At 40.3% G+C, this 23,654-nt stretch overlaps 1 protein-coding gene across 3 annotated transcripts in view; it reads left to right on the top strand.

Annotated features, from left to right (window-relative positions):
• The first annotated feature begins 19,877 nt into the window (after window positions 1–19,877).
• Window positions 19,878–23,654, top strand: part of TMTC2 (transmembrane O-mannosyltransferase targeting cadherins 2) — a 769,790-nt gene continuing 766,013 nt past the window's right edge. For all 3 annotated transcript variants that reach the window (XM_024737154.1, XM_024737155.1, XM_024737153.1), the window contains exon 1: window positions 19,878–20,033. In XM_024737154.1, coding sequence (XP_024592922.1) covers window positions 19,951–20,033 — 83 coding nt within the window. In that variant the 5' untranslated portion in view covers window positions 19,878–19,950. The remainder of the gene's footprint in view (window positions 20,034–23,654) is intronic.

Below are 23,654 nucleotides of genomic sequence, written 5' to 3'. Positions count from 1 at the left end.
AAAAAAAAAAAAAAAAAAAAATGTTTGCTAAGATTAAAGTCTTACGGGATTAGTGGGGATTCTCAACCATTTTCAACCCACTCCCTTGCAGTTCCTGAAGGAAGTGACAGAATCTTAAAAAATGCATTGTGGATTCTGAAGGTTTGAACATTTGGCTCTGAGATTTGGGCACCAGTGAGATTCTTAGGCCCCAAGCATGGCAGAAAGGCTGCTGACCTTCGAGGGCTCACATGGGCTTTGGCAATGGGAATTACCTGCAGCAACCATGACAGGTTGAACATGAGGAGTTCCTCTTCCATTTCAGGCAAACACATGAGCCACGGGATTCCTCAGAGAGCCCAGGGAAAAGAAGCAGTTGTCCACCAAATGACTTGTGTTTTAATCTCCAAACAACCCAGTGCAGTGGGACTCCAATTAGGTTTCTTTTTTATTTGAATTATTTAAACAAGGTGATGTTCCTTACATACCTTGTTTGGGGAACTAAGATTCTCATCCACCAAAATAGCATTAGAGGGAGAGGCAGGAGGGAAGAGAGATTTATGCCAAATGTGATAGACCATTGGAAGAGGAGCAAAGTCTTCACCTGAGAGAAGGAGAGGATGCCAAAATATGCCTGAAGAGCAGGAGGACTGAGGGGTTAAATGCCAAAGGGCAAAAGTCATGAATTCCCATGAATCCTTTTAACCCTCCTGAGGGGAGTTACCATAACTTCTGCATGATAGTCACCTACTGGACAACAGTTGAGCAAGTGCCTATGTTCTTAGAAGATTGGCTTAAGCTGTGGCATCCATGGCAAAGTACCAGAGGGCAATGATAACCACCTCATTTTTGCATCCCTTGATGATAGGAACTGCGCTACATCATATTCATCTTTATACCGCCAGCATCACGTGAAGGAATGTACTCAAAACTTCCCTAAGCACACGGTGGGTTGAATTATCTAATGAATCCCACTTTACACAAGAATTTTGGGACATCTCTTACAGATACTTCACTATACATTAAACAATTGTCCGGGATTTGTGTAGCAGAACTAAATGGGCCGAAACTCCCACTATCATTTTATATCTTTGATAATCTGAAGTTGTGTCTTGCTCAACCTAAGTGATCACTGTTTACAAATCCAAACTCAGAGAATACAGATTAATGTTTATTTGCTTTAAAACAGTCAGCAGGACACAGAACACATAATCACTCTCCATCTGTTTCTTGATCACACAAAAAATAACAAGCGTCCTCCTTTTGAGCCATAGTTCTTTTATGTGCATCTGGTGGTAGAGAAAAGGAATGTGTTGCCCTCTGGTTTATGATTCCATTTTAGTAACTGAAAAAAAAAGTAGGAAATCTGTGTATAAATAAGTAACTATAGCATGTTTCTCTCCACTGTTGGTACTCATCACTTTCTAATAGAGTTAATGATTTAACATATGCTATTATTAGTATATGGACTTTATCACAGAAGCCAAGTGTTTTAGAAAAAGCAATCAAGGCTTAACTTGATACTTTATTTTAAACTACCTCTTGTAGAGATAAATGCAGGGAATGGGTGCAATAATTCAGTCCAGTGAACACTTACTATGTAACCACTGGGTGCCAGCACTATTTTGGGAATTTGCCTTTAACCATAATAAAAGAAGAAAATGTCTGTGTTTTTTTCAGTCTACTTGGATATTTGCAGGCCGTTCGAATTTTTAAAAATCTTTATGCTCAACGTAGAGGTGGAGGAAAAGGTAAAAAAATATGCATACTTAACTGTGGTCAGAACATCGTTCTTATTTCTTCTCTGTCTGGAAATGGAAAAATAGACAAATCATTTTATTATTTAAAGAAAAAAACTATAAAGATTATTTTGTGATCAAAATACCTATTGGGCAACAAAATTTTGGTATTCCTAAAGGCAGGAACCATATATTAGGTAAAATATATTAGCATCATGCTATTAGCATCATGATATATTAGCATCATCTAACAAAAAGTGTTTAATGTACAGCTTTTGTGGGCTATTTTTATATACACAACACAACCGACAAAAGCGATCAGTCGATAGTGTAATCATCAAGAGCAGTCAATCTGATGCCTCTGATTACCATGTCTGGGAAATCTGGAAAGCTCAAAATAAGTATAACCAGGATGTCTTTTGAAAATTAATAAACAAGTTGTCGTAGCATGAAGGAATATGTTTAAAGAAATGAAGAGCAGTTGGGAATACTTCAAAAGAATGGTTTTATATTTATTTATTTGGCAAATCTCTAACTTCTGCACTGGCATTGTATAGGAGAGTCTCTTTGCTCTCCTGATCACAATTTCTCACACGTCAGACGCAACAGCTGTTTTAACTAGCACATCAACACAACCATTCCTGACAGAAAGTGCATTAGGACAGTGAATGTAATTGAAGCTGCAGAATTTAGAGAGACAGCATACCATTGACCAACTGGAAATGTGGCCAGAATATTGCAGGTAACATTTTTCTTTAGAAAAAGGGATATATCGCTGCACAAAGCCACCATCAACTCAGCTGAAGTCCTTCTCTCCCAGGCAGTCCTCTGTCTCTCCTCATAATGCCTTGTCATGGCCTAGGATTGTTCAAAAGTGCCCTGCATGATCTATGAGTGCCATCTTCTGAAAATGTACATTGTGCATACAGCCATTTTCATAGTTTATAAAACCAGATGTGTACAGGATACACAGGGAAAGATAAATAACAGAACAGATCAAATAGTTGGGTTATAGTATGGTGAAAGGATTAAATAAAATATTTTTATTTTACAAATTAAAAGTTTAAAACAGATCGCTTGATAATTGGACGACTTATAACCTTACTCGAGTGATGAGCATTTATAGAGCAGGTGTTATGCAAAGGACCGGAGCAGGAAAGGAATGAAGCTGTCTTTCAACGTTTTTACCTCAAGGGAAATCTTACAGAACAAACAGCAGAGATGGATACTGAGCCAACAGATGACAAGAGGACTTGCTCCATTCTCTGGAAAATATGATGATAAGAAACAGATTTCAGCTGTTTAAGTTTTCCCTCTATTGGACAACAAAGCTGCCAAGAAATGAGGATACACAGATTACGACACACACAAAAACCCTCCACCTGCATCACATCCTGACAAGTCACAGTATGTCTTTGATTCAAGTACGAGAGACCTACCCATGAAGCAAAATCATCTTCTCCTGTGAAATACTGTATTCCGTAGAAGAATCAAGCAAAACAAATGAGTATTTCTGTGACATTCTTTAGAAAGCAGCTCAAAATGCCTCTTAACATCGGTAATCAGAGGCTCACATAAACACTATTCTAGAAAGTAGAATCCCACTTTCACCTCCACCAACAAAAACAGACAAATAACAACAACAACCAAAGCTAAGAGAAGTTAGGGACAAAGTTTTGCTACTCTATTTTAAGTACATATTATTTTTCAGTTCTTCTGATATAAAATGGAACTTAGTCCTGCCCCTAACATTCACGGAGCCCAAGGCAAGAGTATAAATGGAGAATAAACACATACCATCTACCTCTTGAATCAAGCAAACAGTTTTCCTTTTGTGACAAATATACTTTAATAGCAACAAAACTGAAAAATATGTGTAAAGTTCTGTTTTTCCATGTGACTGAAATTTGGCAAAATACCAAAGCTGAATGAATTTAATTACTGTTGCTCACATTGGGTGTTCACAGTGATGTTTTGGTAAGTCATAAAATAAACAATCGTAATATACACATTATTATACGTTTTCTATAATATTATTTCCTTGTATTCATGTTTCATCCCAGCAAACTCATTAATTATGTTTTTGAAATCAAAATTTTTACATAATTTGTTTCCTAATAACAGTAATGATCTAAGGAATGAAATATGCAATTATTTTTAAAGTGTACAAAAGTTGAATGTATTTTCATCAAAACTATATAAATTTATGTAAAAAATAAATACAAATTATTTTGTTTTCAAAGTAAATGATATTTCTTCTAAAATACTCATAAGGAAAAATACAAATTATAATTAGTAAATATAAATACTTTAAATCAAAATGATTTAAATAAATCTCATTAAATAATTTTATAAAAATCAGTTAATAATCCCACCATTCAAGGTTTCCGTGGCTGCCAGTGTAAAGAGTCGGTATCACATTTTATTACTATACTTCAAATATAAATATAAAAGAAATGAATTGTTTAATATTCCACAATATTCTTTAGCTGCCATGTGCAAGAGTTGAGACTATCACACTAAATTTGTGAGAATGGACAGAATGGCAAATGGAAATATATAAAGAAGCGAGGCGCACTGGGACCTAATCAGCACAGCAAGATTGAAGGTGGTGAAAAAACTGTTACCATGAAACAAAAATTTCCCCCAGCTGTTGGGTGACTTCATAAGGGGACTCTCTTGTCCAATATACAGAGTCCGAAGATGTTTGATGAACCTGGGCTTGATTCCAGCAGGTATGGTTATGCGAGGAGACCCAGTCCGCTGAGTGGGAATACAGCCAAAGGAATCCATAGGCATCAGGCTTTACTAGAAGTCAAGAGAGAGATGGAACTGTGGTTTCACATGATATATAGCAGAACCTCCTTGAGTAGTGGGAGGGTCCAGGTAACAGAGCTAAGCCTCCAAAGACAATCCTGTCAAACCTAGGCAGGATGTCAGGGCTCCAGCCAAGTGGGCTTGGGTGCAGGGAAAAGTTCTACATCCAGATGGGTTTTGAAATGATGAGAGAAAACCAAAACAGATGTCTGGATATATACATAGATTCAACCAACATAACCAGGGTGAGGGGGAAAGCACTGATTCAGTAGGCAAATAGAAGGGGTGAAACAGGAAGCATGAGGACCCCAGGTTCCCTCCACTTGCTGGTGGTGCAGATGTATTTTCTGCCATGGTGAGAATTGTTCCTGGTTTTGGTTGAGGTCAAATCTGAATGGAAAGCGCATTTGTGATTATCATTGAGTGCAGCTCAAGAAGACATTGGCTGAATAATTTTAAAGTAGTGCCACGGCATGGCATACTTTTTTAAAGTGCATATATGTGATTGTTCGGGAAATTATTTTTTCTGGTTTTAATCTATAGGTCCAATATATTGGTGAAATTTAATTTATTTTTTATTTATTTTAATTAATTAATTTATTTTTGGCTTCATTGGGTCTTCATTGCTGCCTGCATGTGGGCTTTCTCTAGTTGTGGCGAGCAGGGTCTACTCTTCAGTGCACGGGCTCCTCATTGCGGTGGCTTCTCTTGTTGCAGAGCATGGGCTCTAGGCACGCAGGCTTCAGTAGTTGTGGCACATGGGTTCAGTAGTTGCGGTGTGCGGGCTCTAGGGTGCGCGGGCTTAGGTAGTTGTGGTTCACAGGCTCTAGAGCACAGGCTCTAGAGCGCAGGCTCAGTAGTTGTGGCGCATGGGCTTAGTTGCTCCACAGCATGTGGGATCTTCCCGAGCCAGGGATCAAACCCGGGTCCCCTGCATAGGCAGGTGGACTCTTAACCACTGCGCCACCAGGGAAGTCCCATAGAAGTTTAACTATGATGACAGTTTGACCTGATATTTATGAGTAAATTTCCTATTAAAATATTATACAAGTTTTCATTAATTTAAGTAAATGTATATTATAAAATCAATTTTGTAAAATCTTTATTATACATCTTAAGACCCTTGAAACTGCTTTTCCCTATGAGTCAATCTGGGGTCTCATGAGTTTGCTATTTCCTTAACATGGATGGCTTTTTTGACAACATTGAATGGCTGAAATTGTGTGCTGCGTATTTAGTATCAACTATAAGAACATATCTCTATTATGAAACTAAGCTGATCCATGGATCAGCTCTGTCCATGAAAATGCAAATTTCTGAAAAAAAGATCTTTAAAGAAAGACAAGGTATATTCTTTCATGTCCTGAAAAGTAATTCTAGATTACATTCTAAAGATGGCTTTCAATTCTTTCAGTAATACTGATGTTATATGAGATTTCGAAAAGATCTTTGGATTTGGAATTTGGACTTCAAGGGACTGGCAAGGAGAGTGGGGTATTTGCCTGTTCTTACTGACTCTTACATTCCAAAGGCTTTTTTGTTTTTATATGACACAGGAGAAGCTTAATCAAGGAGCCAAGGAGCCACTTAGATCTGGAGGCTCTGCACTCTAATAGCAAGCGGCAGTTAGTGAATCAGAGGAAATGGAAGCTACTTTTATTGATGTTTTTTCTGAAAAGGTCCTATCATAGATAATATTTTAGCTCCACTGACTGATCTGAGATAGGAAGTGACCTCTCCTAAAAAACCACTTGGGTGGTAGCTCTATCTGATATTCAGGCAAACACTTTGATTTTCACTGTAGTTTCATATCATTTCCTGCTAAATGCATTAGAAAAATAGTAAACAGATTAATCTTCCTCTAAATACATGATCTATTTTGCTGAAATAATTCTGCCAACACTCGGCTTATTGAAATAAGGGTTGGTATTACAGAGGTATGCTGTAATGTGTATTTTTAAAATATATTTAGTAGGGTAACATTAAAAAACATATACAGTGAATAGTAATTCTTAATTCCAATAATATCTGACAACTTGAAATGACATTAAAAGAGGTACTCTGCAAGTATTCATTAATTATCACTTAAAGTTGATTTCCCAACATCTCTTTCTTTTTTTTAACTGTGGTAAAAAACACATAACATGAAATTTACCCTCTTAATAATCTTTAAGTGTACAGTACAGTATTGTTGATTACATGAAGAAGCAGATTACATGAAGACAGCAGATCTTCAGAATGTTTTCACCTTGCATGACAAACTCTGTACCCATTGAAAAGGAACTCCCCATTGCCCCCTCCCCCCAGCCCCTGGCAACCATTCTAAGCATCACTTTTCATGAATGATCCTTTATTTAATATTATACAGTTCTAGAATTTTCCAAAAGTATCTATGCATATTACTAAGAATTTTTTTGTTGTTGTTTTGAGTCACTTTTACTGAGTAATTGTTTCCAGAAACTTGAACGCTTTCCAAGGATGGATAGCCAAGTTTTACTTCTTTGTTACCTGGTGTTTCTGTTATAAAAAATATTTTTAAGAGGTGATTTTAATAAGATGAAGAGATAGGAAATGTAATTAGTACATCTTCGTGTATATGTTGTATTCTGTAATGTCTGTATTGGGCCTCAAGGTAAAAGGCTAATTTTTCTCTATCTATAGAAGAGTTTAAATAGGTATTTCTTGATGTCTATCTGTGCAGAGTGACATCCCCTCACTTGGCTCTCAATACTAGATTGAGAGATAAAACTTCCAACAGTGAGAGTTGGTCCATTCTCTGCCTGAAATGGCTTCTTCTTTAAAAAATATTTTGGGAATCCCCTGGCGGTCCAGTGGTTAGGACTGGGCACTTTCTCTGCCGTGGCCGGGTTCAATCCCTGGTCAAAGAACTAAGATCCCGCAAGTGACACAGCATGGCCAAAAAAATAAATTTTTTTTTCTTCTAGTTTTTTTTTTGAGACATAAATGACATACAGCACTGTATAAGATTAAGGTGTACAGCATAATGATTTGTCTTACATACATTGTGAGATGATGATCACAATGAGTTGAGTGAACTTCCGTCATCTCATATAGATACAAAATTAAAGAAATAGAAAAAGAATTCTCCTTGTGATAAGAGCTCTTAGGATTTACTCTCTTAACAGCTTTCATAGATAATCTACAGCAGCGTTACTTATATTTATCATGTTGTATACTACACCCCTACTGCTAATTTATCTTATAACTGGAAATGTGTACCCTTTGTCTGCCTTCATCCAGTCCCCACTTCCCCGACCATTTGCCTCTGGTAACCACAAATCTGATCTCTTTTTCTATGAGTGGTTTGTTTGGTTTTGAAGTATAATTGATCTACAACACTATGTTAGTTCCTGTTATATAACTTACTGATTAGATATTTCTATACATTTCAAAATGATCACCACGATAAGTCTAGTTATCATCTGTCACTATACAAAGATATTATATAGTTATTGACTATATTCCCCACATTGTACATTTTATACCCATGACTCATTTATTTTGCAACTGGGAGTTTGTGCCTCTTAATCTCCCTCACCTATTTTTCTCCCCCACAACCCCCCCGCACTCTTCCCTCTGGCAACTACCTGTTTGTTCTCTGAATCTATGACTCTGTTTCTGTTTTGTTAGGTTTGTTCATTTGTTTTGTTTTTTAGATTCCATGTAAAAGTGAAATTATACTGTACCTGTCTTTCCCTGTCTGACTTATTTCACTTAGCATAATACCCTCTAGGTCCATTCATATTGTCACAAATGGCAAGATTTTTTTCTTTTTTTTTATGGCTGAGTAATAGTCCATTGTGTGTGTGTGTGTGTATGTGTATGGATACATATATATATATACACTCCACTGTGTATATATATACATACAATGTAATATTATTATATTACATTATTATATTATTTACTACATCATTATATTACATTATCACATTATTACATATTTGTATAATATATGTAATATTCCGTCATGTATATAATATATATCACATTATATTATTACATATATGTGTACATATATACACAATGGAATATGTATATATAATATATATATAAATATATCTCACATCTTTATCTATTTATCTGTTGATGAGCACTTAGGTTGCTTCCATATCTTGGCTATTGTAAATAATGCTGCAGTGAACAACATAGTGGTACATTTGTCTTTTCTAATTAGTGTTTTTGTTTTCTTTGGATAGATACCCAGGAGTGGAATTGCTAGATAGTATGGTAGTTCTATTTTTAATTTTTGAGGAATATCCTTACTGTTTTCCATAGTGGCTGTACCAGTTTACATTACCACCAGCAGTGCAGGCGGTTCCCTTTTCTCCACATCCTTGTCTTTTTGATAATCCAGCCTCTCCGCAGCATGTGGGATCTTCCCGGACCAGGGCACGAACTCATGTCCCCTGCATCGACAGGCGGACTCTCAACCACTGCACCACCAGGGAAGCCCCCTCTGCCCATTCTTAATTGGGTTATTTGGATATTTTGATGTTGAGTTGTATGAGTTCTTTATTTTTGGACATTAGCCCCTCATTGGATATAGCATTTTCAAGAATGAATCTTAGCTACTTGGTGTTCTCTGTAGGAATTCACTCCCACTAGTGTTTCTATTTTTTATATTCCAAGTTCTTCATATCCTGCCCCGAATTCAGTAGCCATCTGGACTTGCCTTCATTTTTTGTTTGTGCAAAACCTGAACGTGGTTGTTTTTGCATGGCCCATGAGTCTATCTCCTTTGATTCCATTATTTCACAAAAATCTCAGCAGAGCAAAGAAAACACTTTGAAGTCCTCCCCAAAGATGTTCTTCATCATCTTACAAAGGGCTTAAAGAAAGAGAGAATCAGAAAAAATCACTTCATTCTGAAGATGGTTCTCAATATTGTTAATAAAATGGACATCGTATACAATTAAAAAAAAATAAAGGCTCTTGGAACAAGACAGACATGGTATAGAATCCTGGGTCGTCATTTACTATTTGTGCCATCATCTAGCGTAAGTTTTTTGATATCTTTGACCCTCAGTTTTGTCATTTGTGAAAAGACAATAACAATGCCTATCTGGTGAGACAGAGAATTAAGCTACCTAGTGTATTTAAAATAGCTGGTATAGTGCCGGTAGACAGTAGGTGCTCAACAAATATAAACACTTTTTTTTTCTCTCTGTCCCTACATCAGAAACCCAGTTTAATTTGGCAGTATGTAAGAGAGACAGTAAGGGAGGCGGGGAGGAGGGATAAAGAAAAACAACGTATTCAAACAAGGTAGAATCATACATGTGGGCAGCCACAGAGCTTGGCTTTTAGTAGTGTTATTTGGGCAGTGGAATTGTCACATGTACCCAGAGCCAGGTTAAAAGATGGGTCAGCCAGGCAGTTGCCCAGTGCTATGATCCATTAGGGATATAAAATCACAACTGAAATAAATTGGAAATGTAGTGCACATTTGACTCCTTTCATAACTGGCAAGCTGTAAAGATGATTGATCCCTTGAATTGCAATTCAAAAATCCCTTTGGGTCAGAATCAACCTATCTTGAAATGTGTATTTTTGTAGCCTGCTTCTGTAAGTAGGGGACCTGGTGCAATAACCCTGAGACTGAGGTCTGTCGTTCCTGTCAGCCGAAAGGGTAAAACTGACTACAAAACATGATATGTGCTGTTTGCTGAGAACCAGTGATTTACAACTAAAGTTTAGACAATGTAAGATGTTTCCAAAGACGTTGTCTTGTTCTGAAACCTCACAAAAGTAAAACGGTTGATAGAACAGGAACCACAGAAAAATGGGAAATGTTTTGTTGGCATGAAAGTGTGAGGGCGGCAGGGAATTTAAATACTAGGAAAAAAAGACTTGTAACTATATCCATTAAATCACTTATCTCTTGTGAAAGCTGGTGATTAGTGCAATCCAATGACAGTACAGATATGAGTGATAATCCCAGCTAGGTTAAAGTGTTGTATCACTTTCAAAGTGTACAATAATTTTTTCATTTGGAACACAGAGAAAAATACATGTTGAACAAATATTTTAAGGATATTGGTTAGAAGGAGTGATACCAGCATATCTTTTTTTTTAAGTTTTTAAAATATTAATTAATTATTTATTTTTAAAAATTTATTTTATTTATTTTTTGGCTGCATTGGGTCTTCATTGCTGCTCACGGGCTTTCTCTAGTTGCGGTGAGCAGGGGCTACTCTTCATTGCAGTGCGCAGGCTTCTCATTGTAGTAGCTTCTCTTGTTGCAGAGCATGGGCTGTAGGCACGTAGGCTTCAGTAGTTGCAGCACGTGGGCTTAGTAGTTGTGGCATGTGGGCTCCAGAGAAGCAGGCTCAGTAATTGTGACTCACAGGCTTAGTTGCTCTGCGGCATGTGGGATCTTCCTGGACCAGGGATTGAACCCATGTCCCCTGCATTGGCAGGCGGATTCTCAACCACTGCACCAACAGGGACGCCCGATACCTGCATATCTTAATCATACGCTGCCCATTTTACTAACTGGTATCATAGACCATAAATATTCACTCTACTTCTCATTCAAAGAAACTCACTCAGGAAACAGATACAATTACATTTACATACCTAAATGCTCACATATACCTAATCACATACTAACATATAAATATAATTAATAAATAAATCAAGAAGAAGATAAAGAAAACGAGCGAAATTATAAGGGCTCATAATAACAAAGGGAAATACAATTTAAAATTTCATAATTAAATAGAGGTAAGGAACAACTTTGAAAAAGAACAGTTGTAAGAACTACACTACCCAATTTCAAGACTTATAAAGCTTCAGTACTCAAGACTGTTTGATATTGGCATAAAAATAGACAGAAGGATCGATGGACAGATTATATGTTCAGAAAGAGACCTACATATATGTCAGTGAACAAAGATACAAAGGCAATTCAGTGAGGAAAACAGAATTTTTAACAAACTGTGCTGGAACAATTGGATATCCAAGGACCAAACAAAAAACAAAACCCCAAAACAAAAAAAACAAAAACCACCACCAACAAACCAACAAACTTTGAGCCATACCTCATCCCATATATAAAAACTAAGTCAAAATGGATCATTGATCTAATTCTAAAACCACAAATTACAATACTTCTAGAGGAAAACAGGAGAAAATCTTTGTGAGCTTGAAATAGGCAAACATTTCTTGGATCCAACACCAAAAACAAGATCTAAAAAAAAAGAAAAGAAAAGATAAATTCAACTTAATCAAAATTAAGAATTTCTGCTCTTTGAAAGACACTGTTAAGAAAATGAAAAGACAAGCCAGAGGCTGAGAGAAAATGTTTGCAAATTACTTACCTTACAAAGAACTTATATTTTAAATAAAGAACTCTCAAAATCCAATAAGAAGAAAACAATGTAATTGCTTCAATGGGCAAAAAGAAAAGCAGAGAGATTTGAAGGATATAAAGGACCCTAAGCACCACTGCTCTTTTGTAAATTAAGAGGTCCTCGTGAGAAGGAAGGGGACAGTCTCTAAAAGCTAAGAGGTAGGGAATTCCCTGGCAGTCCAGTGGTTGGGACTCCCTGCTTCCACTGCAGAGGGCATGGGTTCGAACCCTGGTCAGGGCACTAAGATCCCTCCCACATGCCACGCGGTGAGGCCAAAAAGTAAATAAATAAATAAATAAATAAAAATAAAAGCTAAGAGGCAAAGAAATGGGGACCTCAGTCCTACAACTGCAAAGAAGTGAATTCTACCAACAACTGAATGAGTTTGGAAGTGGGTTCTTCTCCAGTGCCTCCAGATGAGAGTTCAGCTGTCTAAACCACTTAATTCCCATCAAATGAGACCTTGAAATGAGAACACAGTTGAGTCATGCTGGACTTCCAACCAGAAAATTGTGAGCTAATAAATTTGTGTTGCTCAAGCAGCTAACGACAATGAAGATGAAGAGGGGGTGGAGAAGGGGGAGGGGGAGGAGGGGAAGAAGAGGAAATGACTTGAACAGACATATCACCAAAGATGTATGGGTTGAAAATAAGCATATTAAAAGATGCTCAACATCATTAGTATTAGGGAAATACAAATTAAAACTTTAATGAGATACTACTACACCCTTAGTTGGATGTCTAAAATTAAAAAGACAGATCCCATCAAGTGTTGGCAAGGATGTGGAATAAATGGAACTCTCTTAAGCTGCTTGTGAGAATGTAAAATGTTATAACTACCTTGGAAAAAGTCTGGCAGTTTCTTAAAATATTAAACACTACCAATCAAATGACTCAGCCATCCCACTCCTAGGTATTTATCCAAGAGATACGAAAGTTTATGTCCAAACAAAGGCTTCTCATAAATGTTCATTGCAGCTTTGTTTGTAGTAGACAAGAGCTGGAAACAATTCAAATGTTCATCAACAGATCTATGGATAAACAAATTGTGGTATAGCTATACAAATAGAATACTACTCAGAGAAAGAGATGAAAAGAAATGAACTACTAAGATGCACAAAACATGGAAGAATTTCAAAATAATTACGCTTAGTGGAAGATAGCAACCCTCACCCCTGAAAAAGTACATAGTGTTATTTCCATTTATGAAAACTTCTAGAAAACGAAAATCCATCTCTCCTGACAGAAAGCAGATCAGTAATTGCCTGGGTCACACGTTTGCAGTATAAACCGGGGGAGACACTTGACCAAAATTATCAAAGGTAGTGGATCATAACCTTCCAGCCTAGCACTGGCATGCGATTAACTTCAGGCAGGAGGTGTAGAGGAATGAGAGGCTCCTGACCCAGGTTCCCATTGGTGCTCAGCTTGGAATTGATTAATTCAGTGTTGTCATCATTTGTCCATTTCAATCCAAGGACTGCCTCTCTGGAACTGACTGCCAAGAAAATGAATGTCTTAACTTCGAATCTACCATTGCAGACAAGCTGTTTTCTTATTAGTTTATATATCTCAGGGCAAGACCTTCACATGTGGGAGGGTGACTGTTGTTTTGTGCACTGAGATTTAAATCCTTTTGTTGGAGCAAAATATGCAAAAATGAAAGAATAGGATGAAAAGGACAAAAAGAAAGATGAAAGACATAAAGAACATTTGGAAAGAAAATTACAGGATGGTGGAAGGCTACATGTAAGGCCATAAATATATCATTTACTTGTAATTATTAAATAACGTATTATAAATGTTAAGATATTTATTCATTCAAATGGGCAAATTAATTAAATCTGTTGCAAAAGTCTTAAATGCATTGATTTTCAGTCATTTATTATTAGATGAATAGGCCAAACTGCAAATAGACTTTCTAATCATTTAATAGGAATAATAAGTGGATTAAACATGCTTTATTATGTGCAAATTTGTAGTGGTATTTTTAACATAATAATATTAAGTCACTTTTATAAATGCTTTACTTGGTTTTCCAAATTTTAATTTACATTAATACTTTCATTATTGTGTTGGAGTTTGGGTTATGCTTAGCCCAATTATTTTTCTCATAGATGGTGTGGATTATGTTAGGGAAAAGTCTATGCATGCTTTGAATACATTTATTCTTAAAAATGTATTGTGTGTGTGTATTGTGTTGTCCAATGTAGTAGCCACTAGCCAATGTCGCTATTTACATTTAAATTAATAAAAATTAAACAAAATTTAAAATTCAGTTCCTCAGTCACAGTAGCCGTACTTTACGTGCTCAGTAGCCGCATGTAGCTGATGGCTACCACACTGGGGAGCACAGGTATAAAACCGCCTTTCCAGAAAGTTCTACTGGACGATGCTGTCTCTGAAGAGTCCATATTGGGCTAAGCATCAAGGCAATGTTCATGAATAACTGGTTAATTTACCTAAGGTCCACCTCAAAACTAGTCTTCTACCTACTCTTTGATTTATCTTTTATTTTACAGAATCTGAGGCTTATCAAAACTCTGTTACCCAAATTCTGTGCCATTTTCAAGCCGTTAGAATATTTTTGATCACTGTTTATACCAGTGCATGTGAATGCATTCAGAGAGATTCTATGAAGGAGGCTGCCCTTGCTTTTCTTGAGTTTCTGAATTCTATCATTAGCCTCATCATCTCTGCAATTATCCATATCTGGTTATCAACATGTTATTTCTACACTCTTCTTCCTCCTCCACCCGGCACCCTGTGAATTAGAAGATTCTTAAAGTGATCTTTATTTTAGTATGGTTCTTTTTTTTTTTTGCGCTACGCGGGCCTCTCACTGTTGTGGCCTCTCCCGTTGCGGAGCACAGGCTCCAGACGCGCAGGCTCAGCGGCCATGGCTCACGCGCCCAGCCGCTCCGCGGCATGTGGGATCTTCCCGGACGGGGGCACGAACCCGTGTCCCCTGCATCGGCAGGCGGACTCTCAATCACTGTGCCACCAGGGAAGCCCAAGCAGCTGGTTCTTAACAGCCCTGGGTTTATGGCAGTGGCGACAGGATCTCTTTCCATGGTTCCATCGTCGTAATTATATTCCTTATGGATCACAAGTTTGGAGATAAAGCGATGTTACATTTGTAATGTCTACAGGGTAGCATTTTAAGGTATGTTGGGAAACATCGAAAGGTAACATGTGTAGCCGACGCATTTACTGTCATTAGTTAACCAAGCAGCCCTGGTGCCTCTTTCAGCTCCCTGACCCACATTTCATCCACGCTCTGCTGTTTTTCTCCTGCAGGGTTATTTCCTGAGTAAAGCCCAGAGCTTATGAGTCCCCCAACAGAGAGCTCTGTTCTGACCTCCCTAAACAGGCAGTTTTACCTGCTGGGCTAGTGCTTTTCTGCTTCCTAGTCAATCTGTTAAGATTTTAGCAGGAGATTCTTGGATACCTTTTCACAAAACATATGGGAGATTGTAATTACTTTGGCCTGGTACATTTTTAGAACTGAGAGAGCAAGGAAGAGGTGCAAATCTTCTGTTCATAAATAACCAAATCTGTGGGCACTTTAAAAGGCATTCTAGGCAGCAGGAGAATTTATGTGCCACATTTCACCCTTGGCACACTTTACAAATGAATTGTTCAAAGAGAAATTATATTAGGACAAATAGAAATGCCGACCAAGACCAGATGTGGATTTTTAGTTAATATTTATGCAACACCCAAAGGGAAGATAGCATTGCACAATAAACTAAAAATGTCTTAGGCAAATAAGGAAATCTTTACCCCAAGGAACTGGCACTGCAAAGGTATGAATTGTACAACAAAGGGCTGGAAATGCAGAACAAATGCAGGGTAGGTCGGGGCAACTATAAAAAATAATTCACTGAGGAAGTGGTGAGGTAGCAGATGTGTGGAACCTACTTGGGGAAAATAAAGGCTTAGCACTGTTTTGGACAGTCTGGTGTCTAAGGTAGAAAACTCAACTCAGTCAGCCTAATTTCCTTCATCTGTGGAGATAAACAGTAGCTTTAAATAGAATATATATGTGTGTGTATATATTTTTTAATTTTTAAAATACATATATATATATATATATATATATATATATATTTCAAAACCCAGGCAGGAGTCTCACAATGGGTAAGTATACCTTAATAAATTAAATAGCAATGTCCTCAGGTTTGAAATAATCTGCAAGGAGAGTGATGACATCTTTACATCTTTAATCTGATCTCCCCCCCAAAGTTGTTCAAGGAAGGTCAAAAATGCAGGCATTGGCTGCTTCTCAGCCCTTGGAGAGCAGTGTGAAAGAGACTAAGGCTTAATGCCCTGGAAGAATATTGAGACCCACGTTAAATTATAGTAGGAAAATTTGTTAAAAGCAGCTGGATTTCTCAAACACAGCTGGATTTTCAGCCTTCCATTCATCAGGGATGGCAAGACGTGCCACTTTGTGGCATTTCTCAGTCTCCTGTGCTTCTAATTTAGAGGAGTTGGGGGGTGGGGGGGGAAGAGAAAAGGAGGAGGTGAGGGAGGAGTGTAGCAAATATTTCTTTAAATCTGTTGGCTCCTTGAGAAAGAAGACAGCTCTGGAAAATGCTTACAAGCTTTCAGCAGACTGAACCCACGTGTCTCTCATGCTTTCTTGCCTCTGATCCCTTCCTCTTAATTACTAAGGGGAGCCGCCTGTGACTTCACACCACTTCCACTTTCCTGAAGAGTCAATGTGTTCTTAAGAAGTTTTAACCAACTTCCTCCCTCGCTCCTTTGTTAATACTTTACTATCTTTAACATTGACAGTTCATCCGTTTACCCTATTCTCTCATGATGAAAGTTCGTGGATTTTCAGTGGTTCTACAGTTTCTGCTGAGCACATTTACTTGTTCATTAACTGTGAACTTTTTTTTCTTTTACCTGTCCAGATGTTTATAGGTGCTGGGCATTACATGGAAAACAAGACTGATAAGGTGCCTGGCCTCTTGGGACCACAATTCTGGTGGCGATTCCAGATACTAATGTGTACTATGAAGAAAATAATGCAGCCTGATGGGATAGCGATTGCTGGGGGAGAGGCTACTTCTAAAGTGTGGGCTGGAAAAGCCTTCCTGTGATGACCTTTGAACTAAGACTTGAATGCTGAGAAGGAGCTGGAGAAGTTCTGGCTAGAAGGCATTCCACGTGGGGGAGAAGAAAAGTGTAGATTCCGGAGGAGCAGGACGTCTCTGTGGCTGGAGCACAGGAGCAGAGTGAGACGGGCGAGAGTCATTGGGCCAGACGAAGGGCTGGCTAGCTGTGGTAAGGATTCGAGTTTTATTTTATGTATAACAGGAAATCATTGAACAGTTTCTTTTAGCAGGGAGATCATAGGGTTTCAAAAGAATCTTCCGTCTAATACCTGACGTTATGACTGGCTAGGGGTGAGAATTGCAGGAGTAGAAGTAAGGAGAGCACTTAGAAAGCTTCTGCATTTGTCCGTGTAGGGAACATGGGTAGCTTGGATTAGGACTGGAGCAGTGTGGATGTGATGGGATTATGTTTTGGGGGTAAACATCTAGGTGCTAGTTGACAACCTAAAGGATAAGAGGAAGTTGGAGAGAATAATAATAATAGTAGTAGTAGTAATAACAGCTACCATTTCTATTGCATTTAGGACGCTTCTAGGTGCTTTACACATGTTAACTACTTTCATCTTCGTAATAATAGTGCCCATAGATAGGTATTATTATCATCACTGTTTTATAGGTGAGAAAACTGAGGCACAAAGAGGTTAGGTGACTGACCAAAGGTCACCCAGATGGTAAGCAGCAGAGTAGGGACACAAACTCAAGCATCTGATTCTAGAGGAGCGTGCCCTTCTTCCAGTGTCCTAGGATCAAGTATCAACATGTAAGTGCAGTGGAGGGACACAGAGGACCTTGATGGGCCAATTGATATGATTTTAAAAACTTTTTGACAGTGAGCAGAGGTTATGGGGTTAAAAAAAAAAGGCAAAAGATCAGTCCCTGCCTTTAAAGATACAGTCCCCTGTTATGTGCGTTTACTTATGTTTTTTCCCAGGGCACAAAAATGGGCCCTTCGTGCATGGCATAACAGGTATAATAAATATTCATCATTTAAAGGTGTTGCTTTGTTTTGCAGACACCCAAACCACGGTATTTGCTTTTCAGGCCACTGCCAGACATCCGGGGGGCTCAATTTCTTGCCGCCGTTTTGGAGAGCTTGCTGGTTAGGTGCTGCCTTTGGAGCTATGGCCGAGGTATGGGGGGGAAGGGGGGGAGTCAGCCCTCTACATGTCTGTTTTCCATGCATTGTGGCTGCCATGCAGCAGGGGGCGCTGCAGTAGTGTTCATCGCGGTCCCGGGAGCCACTCGTCCAGCCAGAAAGGGGCCAAGCCGGGAGGAGATGTGGCAGGCAGCCCACGGTCCTCTTTGGTCTTGCAACTTTAGTACCCAGAGCTCGTTCTACACAGACCATTCTTCTACACCATATTTCATCATGTTGGACGCCTTCCATCCAGTCCTGCATCCGGGCGGAAAGGAAAGGGCATTAGCTTCCCGCCTTCCTAGGTGTAAGGGTAGCGCTGTACTCGGTTGTTCAGGCGTCTCTTCTCCGTGTTCTTGGGGTCAGCCTGACAGTTCCCTTGAAACCACGAAAAGCTCCCGCTGCTGCGGGGTATGAATGTGTGTGCGCTAGTCTTTCTTTCCTCTTCGGGGGTCCTTTCTTTTTAACCTGACTGCGGGAATATTTCCCTCCCCACACGTCTCTCCATTGACATTCGGAACAACGGTCGGCTCGGAGCTGAAATTTCTCCCTCCTAAGACACCCCTCAAGCTCTCCAACGACCCCCCTGCCCCCCGCACCGTTTCGGTTCACGCACAGTGAGGGTGTGTGACAGGTCGCGTGTGTGTTTGTGGCAACCAAGTCCGCAGCACTCGCCAAACCTGTTCTTCCTCTCCCGGTGCCCAGAAGTCTCTCCAGCTGACCGGACCTACGCCTGGCAGCCCTTGGCACACGATCCAGTCGGTGCTAGGCGCCGCCAGGCAAGAGCGGGGCGAGCGACTGCGTCCTCCTCGGTCTCGTTCCTCCTCTAGCTGCCCCGCCCAGGGCGTACTCCAGCTACCTCTTTGGGCTGTCTTCCAGCCGTCGCCCCTGGATTCCCTGGGCTTCCCAGAGTGAAATCGAAGGTGAAAGAAACAAGGGGAGGGCGGGAGGTGGGGAGGAGGAGCCTCCGGCCTGGGGGGAGTGTGGGAGGAGCCTTCAGCCCAGGGGGTAGCGTGGGCGGAACTTTAGGGGCGGATCTGGGTGGAGAAAGGGGCCGGGCAAACCCGGTGGAGGGTTGGCCACGCAGGCGCGGGGGGCTGCTCCGAGAACCCCACGCGGGAGCTTCTGGAGTCTCCAGCCACCGCTTCTCACTTCATTGGAGAAGGGACTGGGGCCGGGAGGGGAGCTAATAAAGAGTGAATGAGCTGCAGCCGCTGTGGCGGCCGGAGACGGGCCGAGCGGCACCGGAGCGGTGCGACCGGGAGGCGGCGAGGGGAGGCGGTTCGCCTTGTCCCTCCCACCCGCCCTTCTCTCTCTCTCTCTTCCTCCAGCTGGTCTCAGAGCCCGGCTCGGTCCGGTCCCTCTGTCCCCACCCCGCACTCTTCCACCTCCTCCGAGTCCCACTCCGCACCTAGGGCGCCCTGCACTGCCATGGGTTAGGGTGGGGGTGCGAGCCGCGCGAAGGACTAGCCCTGTGCATCCGCCGGGGGGCGCGGAGCCCGAACGCCGCTCGCTGCTCGTCGGCGCAGGTCATGGGGAGCGCGGTGTGAGCCCGCACCCAGGGAGGACGCAGGAGCTGCGGAGACGGGCGCCAGGAGGAGGAGGAGAACGGTGGATTGGAAGGACCCGAGGGAGGAAGGGAGGGTGGGGAAACGAGGGAAAAGTGAAGCTGGGAGGAGAAAGCGGCGGAAGGTGGGGATTGATGCTTCTGTTTTTTGTTGCCGCTGTTGCCCTCGCGCTGGTAGCCGAGCCGGAGGGAAGGCGGTGGAGAGATGATTGCAGAGTTGGTGAGCAGCGCTCTAGGGCTCGCTTTGTATCTCAACACCCTGAGTGCGGATTTCTGCTACGATGACAGGTAAGGGGGTGAGAGGAAGGGGTGGCGGGCTGCTTGGGGACTCCGCGGTAGCTCTGAAGCTTCCTGCTTTAAGGTTCGAAGTGCGTCTTGGGGGGACTGGTCCAGCACCTGAAGGTTTAGGAGACGCGTAAACATCAACACCTAAAGCAAACGCCGGGGACGCGGGCGCACTGGGCGGGCTGAGGGAGTTTGGGTTCCTAGTTTGCAGCAGGTTCCTCTCCTTTCCTTCTAGGCTGTTGGCAGACGCTTAAGTTTCTTAGCGGAAATCACAGCAATTTGGGAAACTCTTTAATGAACGTATTAAAAAATAATCTTAGGTATTCCATGGTGCAAGAAAAGCACATTGAGCGATTTTACGTCTGAACTGGAAGGAAGCTGCTCCCCGTCCCCTAATAGATCTTCCTTGTAATGTTTCCTTCTATTGATGGGACACTTTTATTTCCCGAGGTTAAAACACACGTTTGACAGTTGCCAAAATAGTGGAGAAATCGCATTCTATTTCAACTTTCCCTTTTGACACATGGTGTACTTTACTTTGAGCCAGGATAATGCTGCTGTTCATCTCTTCCGCTCCCCCGCCTCCCTCACCGATCGATGGAGTAGCACTTTATAAAAGCCTGGGTTTTCGTTTCTGTTTGGGAGTTTTACTTTAGACGTTAGCGATTCTTTTGTGCTAATTGGGGAAGAAGACGCCCCTAGAGACTGAAGTTGTCTTCTGCGTTTGGGTTAGTTTGGGTGGCTAATGAGACCTGAACTGTGTTGTCAAAGAAACTGCATCGATTTCTGGGAAATGTCACAGTTGTGCTCGTGTCTCTACCTACTTTTTACACGTTGTTAGTGTTTAGAAACTGATGAAAAGCTCTAATAGCCATTAGGGAAAATTGCAATTTGTGCCTTTCCGGTGACTTAATCTGATTACAATTAAAACAGATGCATAATTAAAATATATTAGGGAGAACAGCACGCCTGGCTAAACTTATTAACCGTCCTGGGGTGTTTCATGCTCCATTGAAGTTAAACCATCCAAAAAGTGAGCACAGATTTACTTTGACAGCTTTTCAGCAGCCTCTCTGGGTTATGGAAAGTGAATGGATCCTCAGGGCCAGGGCGAGGCAGTGAGTGAACTTAAGTGAAGTGGTTGATAGTGAGGGGAGAGGAAGGCAGAATTTTCTCTCGGTGGTGCTTAGCCACATTCTGTATCCTCTTGTGTGCCCACTCTCCAGCTAAAAGCATGTTCATGGATGTATGCCTTCAGTCAGCGAATCTTGGTTCACACCCACATGTCTGTTATGAAATCCCCTGATAATAGGTACAAGAGCATCCAGCAAACGCTTCTTAATGCATTTTATGTAGTGTCTATCAGAGACTAGTTGATAGGAAGCCACTGTTACACATAAACTTTTCCTCAACTTTCAAGCAGTGTACACATTTCAGCAGTTTTGCTACGTGCTTCGAGAAGTAAATGGTCTGTGTGTAAGAGTGAGGTGAGCTGCTTCTGTACCCTCCAATTTTGTGTTACTCTGTATCTGCTATTTCTAGAATATTGGCAGGAAAAGCTCTTGCTTCCAAAGTTGGGTGACTTTTCACTGAAGCGAGCTCAGGGAAGAATACTGGCGCTGTTGGGGACAGTTTGAAGAGTAAGCATTTAAACCAATAATTTAGGACTTATATAAAAAAGTAACTTACCGTCATACTGTAACTATTGTAGAACACTGTGCTAAATCAAGCAAATAGCATGGTGTGGCTATTCTTTATTGCTGTCCAGTTCTTTAAAAAGTACATGTCAGAAGAAACTATCCTAATAAAGATTAAGGCTGGAACTAAACTACATTTGCATGTACATTTCTCTGTAGACTTAACGCTTATTTTGTGTTCTTTAATCATCAGAAGTGTTAGTGTTGTAACTCGGCAGAATGGTGTGAGTGTGATGATAAATTAGTTGTGCTTTGATAGTTGGCAATTGTTATAAGTTCTTTACCCGCTATAGATTGAATGGAGCGTCAAAATTCCTGAGTTATACCTAGCTGCATAGATGAATTTAACGTGATGATTTGCCCGTATCATCTAATTGATGGCATGCACAATGTGTGACATATAGACAATATATACCATTATGATGTTGAAGACCTGTAAATATACATTATACTTAGTTACAATTTGAAAAGTGTATTTTACTCTAATTTTCTTGGTAGCTGAACTGCATATGCAATCACGTACTCTCGAGAGTATGATATCTTACAAGTGCTACACTTGGTTTTTATGAATCCTAGAAATTATGAAATATGTATTAATAGGAGCATGGCACATATTTGGTGTCTGCATACCATGTTCAGGTGATTCAGTGCCAAGGTTTCTGTCTCACTGCTCTAACTCGCCTGTGTGAGAAGCAGGGAAAAAAGCTGGGGAGTCAAGTGGAAACTGTAGGATGATGATAATGTGTCTATTTCCACCACTCCATTTCATACTACAAAGACTCAAGTGTAAAACTTTGTTTAAACTACATCTGTGGCTTCTGCCGCAACACTGCCCACTCCCCTTCACCCCCACCCCCCCACCCCCGCCCACCCTAGGAACTTTTGTGAAATATGGTTCTGCAAGGAGAGGGCAGTGCTGGGAGTGAAAGGGCAGTTCAAGGAAGGGAGGTGGCTCTTACGCTCGACTTGCTTAACTAAAGCAAGACTGCATTTTAGCTGAAGAACCTGGCATTTACTGTAGGAGGGCTTTCTATTGCTTCAGCTTAAACATTATTGCTGTGGTACTTCTCCAAGTTATCATTTCTTTTAAATGTAGTGCTCAGGTTTACTTTATAAACTATATATGTAATTATATTCAGTGTTTGATGTAGCTTGGTTGAGATTAAGTGGTAATCTGAAACCTTCTTCTAGCAAAATCAATTTCCCTGTGGTAAAATTGAATATTTTACAAGTGTTTCTGTGCTAAATGTAAGACTATGGCTCTGATGTGATGAAACAAACAGTAGAAGAGTAGGATTCATCATATCTGATGAAAAAGCATATACAGTTTCAGCTTCTTCCCCTCTCCCCTTCCCTTCAATCTAGTAAAGACTGTACTGAATCTTAAATTGTGGTTAGAGTAAAATTGGAATTATAAATATGCAGTCTTTGCCAAAGTTGAAGTCATGCTGCGTGTGACTTTGTGAAGGACTGTCTCCCTTTCTGGAGAAATTTGATGTTAGGTCAGTGGGAAAAACTTGCTGACCCCGAATTCTCTGCTCTCTTCCATATTTGTTGAGGATAACATTGCATCACTTTCCCTGCATCCTCTTTAGAAGTCCTGCTATGTTTTGCATAAAGATAGCACTAAAAGAAGAGTCAGTTTACTTCAAAGCAGCAAAAGTAAACTATAACTGCTGTTTCGTAGTGTGATTTCATTTGGCACATATCGTCTAATTGACGGCATGCCCTTTGTGATAGATAAGTAAGGACATAATGCACCGAATACATCTTTTTAGTCTCATGTGAGTAAAATAATGCATTAGTTTAAAAAAAAAAAAAAGGCAATTTGAGTTTTTGAAAGTGGGAAATGCGTTTGTGGCTGCTTTGAAATTTTTTTTCCTTATTGCCCATTCTGCAACTGTTAAACTCACCCATGATCATTAAC

This window comes from Neophocaena asiaeorientalis, unplaced genomic scaffold (assembly GCF_003031525.2).
Source record: "Neophocaena asiaeorientalis asiaeorientalis breed wild unplaced genomic scaffold, Neophocaena_asiaeorientalis_V1.1 scaffold134, whole genome shotgun sequence".
Taxonomy (NCBI): domain Eukaryota; kingdom Metazoa; phylum Chordata; class Mammalia; order Artiodactyla; family Phocoenidae; genus Neophocaena; species Neophocaena asiaeorientalis.
This window is presented reverse-complemented; position numbering and strand designations above follow the sequence as displayed.